General features: G+C 43.9%; 1 protein-coding gene across 5 annotated transcripts in view; it reads left to right on the top strand.

Moving 5' to 3' along the window:
• The window catches only part of chd2 (chromodomain helicase DNA binding protein 2), a 31,045-nt gene extending 24,037 nt beyond the window's left edge, over positions 1-7,008 (top strand). For all 5 annotated transcript variants that reach the window (XM_046307583.1, XM_046307609.1, XM_046307573.1 and 2 more), the window contains 14 exons: positions 87-260; positions 864-1,033; positions 1,123-1,304; positions 1,434-1,572; positions 1,747-1,897; positions 2,014-2,130; positions 2,258-2,380; positions 2,561-2,701; positions 2,971-3,084; positions 3,323-3,501; positions 4,028-4,127; positions 4,241-4,445; positions 4,576-4,837; positions 4,971-7,008. In XM_046307583.1, coding sequence (XP_046163539.1) covers positions 87-260; positions 864-1,033; positions 1,123-1,304; positions 1,434-1,572; positions 1,747-1,897; positions 2,014-2,130; positions 2,258-2,380; positions 2,561-2,701; positions 2,971-3,084; positions 3,323-3,501; positions 4,028-4,127; positions 4,241-4,445; positions 4,576-4,837; positions 4,971-5,271 — 2,358 coding nt within the window. In that variant the 3' untranslated portion in view covers positions 5,272-7,008. The remainder of the gene's footprint in view (positions 1-86; positions 261-863; positions 1,034-1,122; positions 1,305-1,433; positions 1,573-1,746; positions 1,898-2,013; positions 2,131-2,257; positions 2,381-2,560; positions 2,702-2,970; positions 3,085-3,322; positions 3,502-4,027; positions 4,128-4,240; positions 4,446-4,575; positions 4,838-4,970) is intronic.
• Positions 7,009-12,171: the final 5,163 nt, after the last annotated feature.

The raw sequence follows: 12,171 nt of genomic DNA, 5'->3' as shown, positions 1-12,171 counted from the left end.
TTCTCGGGAATGCCTTTAGCTACTATTCTAACTAAAGATAGATTATTATTCCCAGTCTCAGACAGTACATGTGTGTCTCCCTCCAGGTGGCCAACTTCTCCAACATGGAGGAGAGTGCTCCAGAGATGGTGGAGCGGATGGTGCCTGACTGGGACGACATCATCCCGGAGGACCAGCGGCGGAGGCTGGAGGAGGAGCAGAAGCAGAAGGAGATGGAGGACATCTACATGCTGCCTAGAAGCAGGAGCTCCAATAAGAGGGTATACAGGAGAGAACACACATCTCACGTTAGATCTCTTGAGCATGACAGAGATGTGTCTACTCCATGGTGCAGCTCAGGTGGCTGTGTGTGAAGGGGCTTCCCCAGGGAGTATGTGTGCTGCTGAACTGTTTACTTTCATCCTCTCCTGCTCTCTGTCAGGGGACTGGGGGTCTGATGGGGTGGTAATGAGGTGTTTACTGCCTCACGGTGTGGGTGAATCCCTGGTGATTCCACTGCGTGTGTATGTGAATCTTCTGCATGAGAAGCTTCCTTAATGAATCATTAGGGCTTATAGCAGCATTGTCCCTTGTGATGCAACAGTGGGTATTTATATCACACAGATAACCTTTAACAGCATAGGATATTATCCAAATTCATGAAATGCATGGAAGAGTCACCTCAAAGTTATTCATTAGTGTGATTCAATTATAATTCTTGATTAGATTTTCTCTTGATTTCTATTTAATATTATAGTAGAGAAAACAAACATCCTTAAACATTTCAGTATTCATAACTCAAAAATGTATTGGGCAATTACAATCAGTAGGAAATAGGTTTTGCTTGTTGTGTCTGAAGGTTGTATTGTGTCTATTAATTGCAGGCCCAAGCCAACGACAGTGACAGTGACGTTGGCTCCAAGCTGAAGCACCGCTCCTCGGGCTCCGAGAGCGAGACAGACGATAGCGGCGATGACAAGAAGCCAAAGAGGAGAGGCAGGCCCAGAGCCCGCAAGAACAACGTGGAGGGTTTTACTGATGCAGAGATCCGGAGGTTTGTAGGTCTCTTTGGCCATTTAGACTGAATGGTTTCTCAGTGTTTCATTAAACACTTAGTTCATATTTTACACTTTCCTTCACCAGGTTCATCAAGGCTTATAAGAAATTTGGAGCTCCGCTTGAAAGGCTGGAGGGCATTGCCCGGGACTCAGAGCTGGTGGACAAATCCCAGGCAGACCTGAAGAGACTGGGCGAGCTGATCCATAGCAGCTGTGTGACTGCTGTCCAAGAGCATGAAGAGCACCTCAGAGAGAATCCCAGTGAAGGTGAGTGTGTCTGACTGCTGCCGACGGCCTGCCTGCCTGTCTGACGGCCTGTATGATTCAGATTTTTAGGAATCGGGGCTTAGAATGTGTGTGCTAATGTTTTGACTCATGCATACCCGGTTCCTTTAGCCAAAGGCCCTGGGAAGCGCAGAGGTATTAACATCAAGATCTCAGGAGTGCAGGTCAATGCCAAGTCCATCATTCAGCACGAGGAGGAGTTTGAGCCACTGCACAAAGCTGTGCCAGCTAATCCTACTGAGAGAAACCAGTAAGTTACCATTGCAGATATATCTGAGGCCTGTGAAACATTTTATCAGATGAAAATAAATATTACTATAACAGATGTGGGTCAAAGAAGTAACAACTGATGCAGACACCAGGGCATTGTCATGATTTGCTGCAGTAGCAGAGGGTTTGACCACCTCTCCTCTTTTCGCCACAGATTCCAACTGACCTGCAGAGTGAAGGTGCCTCACTTTGACGTGGACTGGGATCTGCAAGATGACACTCAACTGTTGCTGGGGGTCTATGAGCATGGCTATGGAAACTGGGATCTGATGAAGACCGACCCCGATCTCAAACTCGCAGACAAGGTAACCATCAGAATGTCAGACTAAAAAATGTTTTCAGAAAGCTGTGGAACTCTATGAAACTATAAAGCTGTGCGTTAGATTGGCTCCTGTTAACAAATTGTATTCTATATGCACAGATTCTCCCAGATGACCCAGAGAAGAAACCTCAAGGGAAGCAGTTGCAGGCCAGATCAGACTATCTTCTGAAGATGCTGAAGAAAGAAGCGGACTGTAAAGATGTTACTAAGGAGGAGGTTAGAAAAGACATGGCTGCTCTGTTTAACAGGACCTCTCTTAAATAATAAATGTACAGTCTGTCTGGTATTGGTTTCTGCACAGTATATACCCCATTGGCTCATCATATCTCTCCCCCCCTCCCAGGCCAAAGTGAAGAAGAGGAAGCCTCGGTTGAAGAAAGAGAACAAGGCCCCTAAAGATGAACAGGGCAATGACATCTCCTCCCCCCGCATGTCAGACAACCCCTCAGAGGAAGGGGAGGTGAGGGTAAGTCATCTCAAAACACCCAGCTCTACCTGCCTATCAACCACCAGCCTTTTCACAAGGGAGTTTCTTGTTGGTTACAGAATACCGGGATAGAGAAAACAAGGGAAATGTGATGTAGTCTTTGTTGGTAGTCAACCAGAACTAGTTTACTTATTTACTGTTTACTCTTTATTTAACCAGGATGACGGGACTGAAAAAACTCCCACAAAGAAGAGGCAGAAGAAAAAGGATAACAAAGAGAACAAAGAAAAACACGGAACTCCTAAAAAAGAGAAGGACGCGGACAAAGACAAAAAACGTCCGAAGCCAAAAAAAGAAAAGGTACTTTGGCAGTGGCAAACTTTATGCCTTGTGCTGCGGTAGTATACAATCTCACACCCACTAACCTTTTCTGTTTCCAAACAAATGGGGGAACATTTAGCTTTGTCTGTGTTGTTGATGGTGGATTTAGGAGCAAGATGGGGTGTACAGATTAGGTTATAAGATTGCTCCTAGATCACCGGGAGGGATAGTGTCACTGTGCAGGTGTTTGTATGGAGATCTGTGTTAACCTGCTTGGTGGTGTGTCTGTTTGTTTATCTGTGTCTCAGGCAAAAGGAGCTAAAGGGAAGAAGCCCCAGGGGCCGGTCCACATTACTGCTGGGAGTGACCCTGTTCCCATCGGAGAGGAGGACGATGAGCTGGACCAAGAGAACTTCAGCATAGTGAGTTATTGCACCCTGTAACGACTAGAGCATGGTCATGCTAGTTACCCACCGGCATGGACAGGATAAGGAAACATATGAACTACGTTGAAGACTAATGTAGGTGTCAATAAGCCATTTAATATGTCAAACATAATGGATGTTCTGTTACAGCTGAGGATAATTGAAACATGGATCATCTTTGGCTTGGCGCTCTCTTGTACTTAGCGGAGTAAACTGTCTGTGTGTGTCTGTCCAGTGTAAGGAGCGCATGAGGCCAGTGAAGAAGGCCTTAAAACAGTTGGATAAGCCTGACGAGGGCCTGTCTGTTCAGGAGCAGCTCCAACACACACGCACCTGCCTGCTGAAGATAGGAGACCGCATCACTGAGTGTCTTAAAGCCTACAGCGACCCAGAGCATGTCAAAACATGGCGTCGGTAAGCCCTCAGCCAACCATAAGTTATAAACTGAGTGTACAAAACATTAGGAACATCTTTCCAATATTGAGTTGCATCCTTTTTTGTATGGATTCTACAAGGTGTTGAAAGTGTTCCACAGGGATGCTGGCCCATGTTGACTTCAATGCTTCCCACAGTTGTGTCAAGTTGGCTTGATGTCGTTTGGGTGGTGGACAATTCTTGATACACACGGGAAACAATTGAGTGCTTTATTTAACCTTTCGCCTCCCTTTCATCTACACTGATTTGAAGTGGATTTAACAGGTGACATCAATAAGGATCATAGCTTTCACCTGGTCAGTCTGTCATGTGAAGAACAGGTGTTCCTAATGTTTTGTACACTCGGTGTATGCACTGAAGGTTTGATTATGAAACCAACTCCTTGGTCATTTAGGTCAATCTATGTTTTTAATTCTGATGCCATTGAGTTTCATTAAAATAGTTCTCCATATTAAGGTTAAGTCTATGACTTAACATGACTTACCAAGATGTCTTTGTTTGGCAGGAACCTCTGGATTTTTGTGTCTAAGTTCACAGAATTTGGAGCGAGGAAGCTTCACAAGCTGTACAAGATGGCTCAGAAGAAGCGGTCTCGGGAGGAGGAGGTGAGCTGGTCTCTTTTCTCCTAGTATGAAAACTCACAGGCTTCTGTAACAAGTACAACCAGACAAATGTTATTTTTGCTTGGTCCTGTGCTTGACCCTTTGCTAATTTTCAGAAGGAGCATAGAAAAAAGGGGGATGACCCGTCAGGCAGGAAAAAGACTTTCCGAGCAGAGGCGTCTGGTTCCAGTCGAGACTCCACCGGCACCCAGCCATCGTCCAAGTCTCATCCAGGCATGCCCCACCCCTCTCCAACATCCCCCCATGGTCCCCACAGAGAAGGCTACAACCAGTCCAACAAGCGACACTTTGGAAATGATGGTAAGTTGTTTATTTTGTATGAAGTATGCACAATTCTACAACTTTGCAGCAATTGTGTGGATTTCTATCCATTTTTTTTGTTATATGAGCACGACACCTCACGGGCCACTATTTTATCTTATTATAAAAGATCGAGGAGATTGGCAGCGAGATCGTAAATACAACTACCCTGGAAATAGCAACCAGCCCTGGCAAAGCGAGCGGCATCATCCATATGACGCCCATCGGTATAAGGACCATCACTATGGTGACCGTCGTCCGCGTGAAGACTCCTACCGCAGCAGCTCTAGTAGTTACCGTAGTGGCGGCAGCAGCAGCTCCCCTCGGAAGAGGCCGTATGACCAGTATGACAGCGACCGAGAACACAGGGACCGTCGTGCCTATTACGACAGGTGAGAATTAGGCCTTTTCAAACACAATAATGTAGAGGTTTGTATTGAAATGTAATGCTAAAACCATATGACTTGCGATAGCTTGTAGCTCTGTAGTAGTAAGCTCTGAAAGATATCATCCCTCTTGCTCCAGACATCCAGACTCAAAGCGGAGACGTGGCGATGACTTCCGTCCTCCCCAAGACTTCAGGGGGAGTGGAGGCCATCCCCAAGACTTCAGGGTGAGGATGCCAGAGCATAGGGGGCCCCCGGGGCCAGCAGGGCCAGAACACTTCACCCGGCCCTATCCAGACAACAAACCCCCCCCACTGCTGGACCCACGCTCCCCACAGGCGCAGAAGTCCCCCCAGGACTCTCGCTCGCCAACTGCAGAGCGGACTGCAGAGCAGAAAGCAGCTTCGGCTGATTTAAACTGGAACAACAGGAAGACATGAGGACTGTCGCTGAAGGACAATGTGAGTGTATTTTGTTCAGGTGATGAACACAGTGTGAACTCCACATGCTGCTGAAGGACAGGTCTGGGCTGGCTAGACTCACTGGTTTGCTTGGCCTGACACACCCTCAGTCGCAAATACTCTGTTTACCAGCAAACACCAAACTCCAAACCCCTCCTCCGGATGTGACTGTGGTAGTGAACTGTCTGTGCCCATATTGAAATCTATTACAGATGTTTTTTTTAGATGAAATGACAGGTGATCAGTCAGTGTTAGTGGTGAGTCTGTAAAATGCCTGTGGATCACTAGTCCCATGGACTATTATCTGGGGAAAGCTTACAATGCCTAAAAGGTTGATGTTGACTGATCTTGGAACATAAAAGTGCCTACAGTATTTGGCCTTTTTGACTGTTAGAGGTATGGGATTATTCCCAAAGGAACCATGACTTTGATTTCCTTTTTTGTGTTTAGCTTTATGCCATTATGATGTCCATAGGAAATGTTTCTGTAAAAATGTTATATTTATCATGTCACCCTCACCTTCAAATGTTTATGAATCTTAATGTTGAGATGGTCGTGCAACTATCATCATTTAATAAAGAGATGCACCTTCTTCCCCAAATCCAAATGGGAGTGCATCCGTATGTCTAAATTGAAGTGGAGAATAGTAAGTTAGTCAGCTTGCCAGTACCTAGTCCTCAGAATGACTATTTAAAAGGTTTTAATGAGCATTTCTCATTACTGTTGATAATCATTCTTCTGAAAAGACATTCATCATTGCAAGTTTCTTTAAGTTGATAAAAACCACTTACTCGCTGATAAGTTGAGGACCTAATGAAAGGACGACTTTCTAAGCAGTATTTAAGGTAATTCATTGTGCAAAGGTTCAGAAGAACACTATGACTATGTTTAAGCTATCCCTAATAACATTTTATTTGTAGATGTGCAAAGAATGAAGCTATTTCAACCATATTTCTGTGTCTTATGTATGAATGGTACTTTTGCATCTTACATTGCACTAGAAGTACTGCACTCTACCGCTTTATTCCACCCATAAAAGTATTGAACGGTGTTTGAGAAGACTGGAAATCATTTTCTCTTTCTCTAAAGTTAAAAGATTGCTGTCGCTGGGAATCAAACAATGTAACTAACTTCTGGTAAATTTTCAAAGGGACATTTGAGTGTTTACGGATGTGGTTGATGACATGCTGTTATTGGTCAATCTGGTTCAGTGCCAAACCAGAGACTGGCCCTGCTCTGGTTCTTATGATTTCTGGTGTTTTGGTGTGCTTCTCCATTTGTGCCTTATTTTTGTGTATATTTTCATACTGTATATGGGTTCATGTACATTAGTGTACTCTACTACAGCAATGATGCAGTATTAAACAGTCATGTTTTGAGACTTTTCTCAATGGATGATTTGTGGAATGCTTGTTAAGTGAAGACTGGAGGTGGGAACAAATTGTTTAGTTTGTCATGTTCTTCTGTAACTCCCCATAAGTTATTGGGAAAAGGATAAACAGCATTACACAGGTGAATCTGTGTATGTCCTCTGTGGGTAGATCTGTTACAAAGAATAGCCAACCAACACCGCCTTCCTTCTCTCCACGCTACAGTCCCTGGACCTGTCCTCTTGAAAACAAGCCGAAATAATTTATATTTGTGAAAGCCACTTCACATGAAATGTACTGTAAAAATGTTAATAGACATGTATTAAACTTTCCTACATTATGAAAAGCATTGTCACTTGTTTATTCATCTAGTAAAGTATAAGACCAACAATCAGTCTAATTATGATAAAGGTTCATTGCTTTAAGAATGCTATTAATGATGTCATTGGGAATCTTGACCCTTCCCACAACATTTCCAGTGCATTCAGACCCCTTCACTTTTTCCACGTTTTGTTAGGTTACAACCTTATTCTAAAATGGATTAAATAGTTTTTTAACGTCAATCGACACAATACCCCATAATGAAGCAAAAACAGGTTTATGAAAATTTTGATGTTTTTTAACTAAAATTACATTTACATAAGTATTGTTCAGACCCTTTACTCTACTTTGTTGAAGCACCTTTGGCAGCCTCGAGTCTTCTTGGGTATGACGCTACAAGCTTGGCACAACTGTATTTGTCAACCCTCGCAAGGCTGCAGGCCCAGATGGCATCCCCAGCCGTGCCCTCAGAGCATGCGCAGACCAGCTGGCTGGTGTGTTTACGGACATATTCAATCAATCCGTATCCCAGTCTGTTGTTCCCACATGCTTCAAGAGGGCCACCATTGTTCCTGTTCCCAAGAAAGCTAAGGTAACTGAGCTAAACGACTACCGCCCCGTAGCACTCACTTCCGTCATCATGAAGTGCTTTGAGACTAGTCAAGGACTATATCACCTCCACCCTACCTGACACCCTAGACCCACACCAATTTGCTTACCGCCCAAATAGGTCCACAGACGATGCAATCTCAACCACACTGCCCTAACCCATCTGGACAAGAGGAATACCTATGTGAGAATGCTGTTCATCGACTACAGCTCGGCATTTAAGACCATAATGCCCTCCAAGCTCGTCATCAAGCTCGAGACCCTGGGTCTCGACCCCGCCCTGTGCAACTGGGTACTGGACTTCCTGACGGGCTGCCTCCAGGTGGTGAGGGTAGGCAACAACATCTCCACCCCGCTGATCCTCAACACTGGGGCCCCACAAGTGTGCGTTCTGAGCCCTCTCCTGTACTCCCAGTTCACCCACGACTGCGTGGCCACGCATGCCTCCAACTCAATCGTCAAGTTTGCGGACGACACAACAGTGGTAGGCTTGATTACCAACAACGGCGAGACGGCCTACAGGGAGGAGGTGAGGGCCCTCTGAGTGTGGTGTCAGGAAAACAACCTCATACTCAACATCAACAAAACTAAGGAGATGATTGTGGACTTCAGGAAACAGCAGAGGGAACACCCCCCTATCCACATCGATGGAACAGTAGTGGAGAGGGTAGTAAGTTTTAAGTTCCTCTGTGTACACATCACAGACAAACTGAATTGGTCCACCCACACAGACAGCATCGTGAAGAAGGTGCAGCAGCGCCTCTTTAACCCCAGGAGGCTGAAGAAATTTGGCTTGTCACCAAAAGCACTCACAAACTTCTACAGATGCACAATCGAGAGCATCCTGTCGGGCTGTATCACCGCCTGGTACGGCAACTGCTCCGCCCACAACCGTAAGGCTCTCCAGAGGGTAGTGAGGTCTGCACAACGCATCACCGGGGGCAAACTACCTGCCCTCCAGGACACCTACACCACCTGATGTCACAGGAAGGCCATAAAGATCATCAAGGACAACAACCACCCGAGCCACTGCCTGTTCACCCCGCTATCATCCAGAAGGCGAGGTCAGTACATATGCATCAAAGCTGGGACCGAGAGACTGAAAACAGCTTCTATCTCAAGGCCACCAGACTGTTAAACAGCCACCACTAACATTGAGTGGCTGCTGTCAACACACTGACTCAACTCCAGCCACATTAATAATGGGAATTGATGGGGAATTATGTAAAATATATCACTAGCCACTTTAAACAATGCTACCTAATATGTTTACATACCCTACCATATTCATCTCATATGTATACGTATATACTGTACTCTATATCATCTACTGCATCCTTATGTAATACATGTATCACTAGCCACTTTAACTATGCCACTTTGTTTACATACTCATCATATGTATATACTGCACTCAATACCATCTACTGTATCTTGCCTATGCCGCTCTGTACCATCACTCATTCATATATCTTTATGTACATATTCTTTATCCCCTTACACTTGTGTCTATAAGGTAGTAGTTTTGGAATTGTTAGCTGGATTACTTGTTGGTTATTACTGCATTGTCAGAACTAGAAGCACAAGCATTTCGCTACACTCGCATTAACATCTGCTAACCATGTGTATGTGACAAATAAAATTGGATTTGATTTATTTGGGGAATTTTCCCCCATTCTTCTCTGCAAATCCTCTCAAGCTCTGTCAGGTTGGATGGGGAGCGTCTCTACAGAGATGCTCGATCGAGTTCAAGTCCGGGCTCTGGCTGGGCCACAAGTACATTGAGACTTGTCCTGAAGCCACTCCTGCATCGTCTTGGCTGTGTACTTAGGGTCGTTGTCCTGTTGGAAGGTGAACCTTTGCCCAAGTTTTAGGTGCTGATTGCTCTGGAGCAGGTTTTCAATGATCTGTACTTTTCTCCGTTCATCTTTCCCTCGATCCTGACTCGTCTCCCAGTCCCTACTGCTGAAAAACATCCCCACAGCATGATACTACCACCACCATGCTTTACCGTAGGGATGGTATTGGCCAGATGAGTGGTGCCTGGTTTCCTCCAGACCTGATGCTTGGCATTCAGGCCAACTAGTTCAATCTTGGTTTCATCAGACCAGAATCTACTTTCATGGTCTGAGAGTCCTTTAAGTGCCAAGCGGGCTGTCCTGCCTTTTACTGAGAAGTGGCTTCTGTCTGGCCACTCTACGACTGCTGCTGCTGAGACGGTTGTCATTCTGGAAGGGTCTCCCATCTCCACAGAGGAATTGGAGCTCTGTCACAGTGACCATCAGGTTGTTGGACCGCTGCTGCTGAGACGGTTGTCATTCTGGAAGGGTCTCCCATCTCCACAGAGGAATTGGAGCTCTGTCACAGTGACCATCAGGTTGTTGGTCACCTCCCTGACCAAGGCCTTTCTCCCCCTATTGCTCAGTTTGGCCCAGTGGCCAGCTCTAGGAAGAGTTGGTGGTTCCAAACTTCTTCCATTTAAGAATGATGGAGGCCACTATATTATTGGGGACCTTCAATGCTGCAGAAATGTTTTGTTCGGAGCTCTACGGAAAATTCCTTCAACCTCATGGCTAGGTTTGTGCTCTGATATGCAGTCAACTGTGAAACCTTATATAGACAGTTGTGTGCCATTCCAAATCATGTCCAATCAATTGAATTTACCACAAGTGAACTCCAAGTTTTAGAAACAGGATGCACCGGAGCTCAATTTCGAGTCTCATAGCAAAGGTCTGAATACATGTTTTTTTTTTAATATTTTGAATACATTTGCAGATGTCTAAACCTGTACGCTTTGCCATTATAGGGTATTCTATGTAGATTGAGGACATGTTTTCTTTCATCAATTTTAGAATAAGACTAACAAAGTGGAAAAAGTGAAGGGGTCTGAATACTTCCGGCATGCACTGTATATGCTAATATGAACATCCATGGCTATTCACTGGATCACTATCGAGATGCTTGTTTTGTATGATGTCAGAACTCCCCCGGAGCAGTTCAAATGTATTCATACCATTAAACGCGTACACCAGGGGGCAGTGTAACTAAGCAAATCAAGGCGCTGAATGCAACACCACTCAATCAAGAATTTTAACAATGCTTTTCATCTCTTAAGTAGTTCATTATCACTATGAAACATGAGGTTCACTTTGGGTGCTGTCTGTCTTTTATTTAATAAATAATTTACAGTATAAACAGTTTGTGGCGCTGCTTTTGTCCTACATACACAGTTTGATCTTTCTGGCTTCTCCCAATCGGACATGTTTTTTTTTTTATTCCATATTTTTCTACCGTTACAAGTCTGGCAACCTCTATTCACAATCAAGTTCAAACCAAGTAAGAGCCAAGTGAAAAAACATAAAGTGCTTTAAACTGAAAGACATGAACACCAAAAACTTCCTTGTATTCCCTTAGTAGACATCAAGGTGGATGGAATCAAGGTTAACTCGTCTGTTACTGAGCAGGTAAAGGAATGCTCTAAAACTACAGTAACCAGTATAGGATTCCTGTCATTAATGGATAGCTGAAAACTAGGCCCTGACAACCCAACAGCTTTGTAATGTTCACGTTTTCACTAAATCCTTTTTAAATAAAGGTCACATTCACCCAACCTTTTCTCATATACAAAACTGTAGTGATAAATTCAACACAACAGATAATACAATATTTTAGCAATTCAACAACAAACATGTATACAATCACACATTACACATGTAGAACCATATATCAAACTCACAATACAAATTACATCTATAATCACAAGATTCAGTGTTACATTCATTTTTGTTTCTTTGATCATCTTTTAAGGCCAGACTAAGAACAAACTGCACATGCTCCCATAGCAGTAGTTAGGCCAAATACTTCAGTGTAAGGATATATTACCTTTTAAGTTGTTTAATAGATGAGTGCTAAGGGACTAGGAAGGTAAAACCCAAAAATATTAAACCGAGATGAAATCGGAAAACCCCCCGAAGCAAATCGTCTGACAAGGTTTTATCCTTACTTGGGTATACAACAAATAATGCAAATCAAGATCCAACCAGAATGAAAGGTTCAGTGTCTTCTTCATATAACATGCCTTTGAAGTATTAGTACCTCCAGCTTCAAAATTTAGAACTGGGTTAAATCTGTATCGTGAAAGTTCAGCGCTATAGCATGATTGACATTTAAAGGCAAAGCTCCTGGCTCGTGGAGACTGCATTCACGATAAACACTGCATTCACGATATACGCTGCATGTGCCGGCTCAATCAGAAATTACCTTTCAATTTCACTATCGCACTGAACTTCCGCTGTACGAATTTAAACAAGCCCTTATGCTTACTAATGAATGAAATTACACAGACAATGAAATGGAGAAACTACAACACATCAAAATGGTACTGTAGATCAGTAGAGGCTGGTGGGATGTGCATGGGCTCATTGTAATGGCTGGAATGGAATCAGTGGTGGAAAAAGTACTCAAATATCATACTTGAAAAGTTCAAAAAAAAAATACCTTAATAGAAAATGACTCAAGTAAAAGTCCCCCAGTAAAATACTACTTGAGGCAAAGTCTAAAAGTATGTCTTTAATATACT

Source organism: Oncorhynchus gorbuscha, linkage group LG02, assembly GCF_021184085.1.
Source record: "Oncorhynchus gorbuscha isolate QuinsamMale2020 ecotype Even-year linkage group LG02, OgorEven_v1.0, whole genome shotgun sequence".
NCBI lineage: Eukaryota > Metazoa > Chordata > Actinopteri > Salmoniformes > Salmonidae > Oncorhynchus > Oncorhynchus gorbuscha.
Note: the sequence above shows the minus strand (reverse complement) of the source record. Positions and strands in the feature narration are given on the sequence as shown.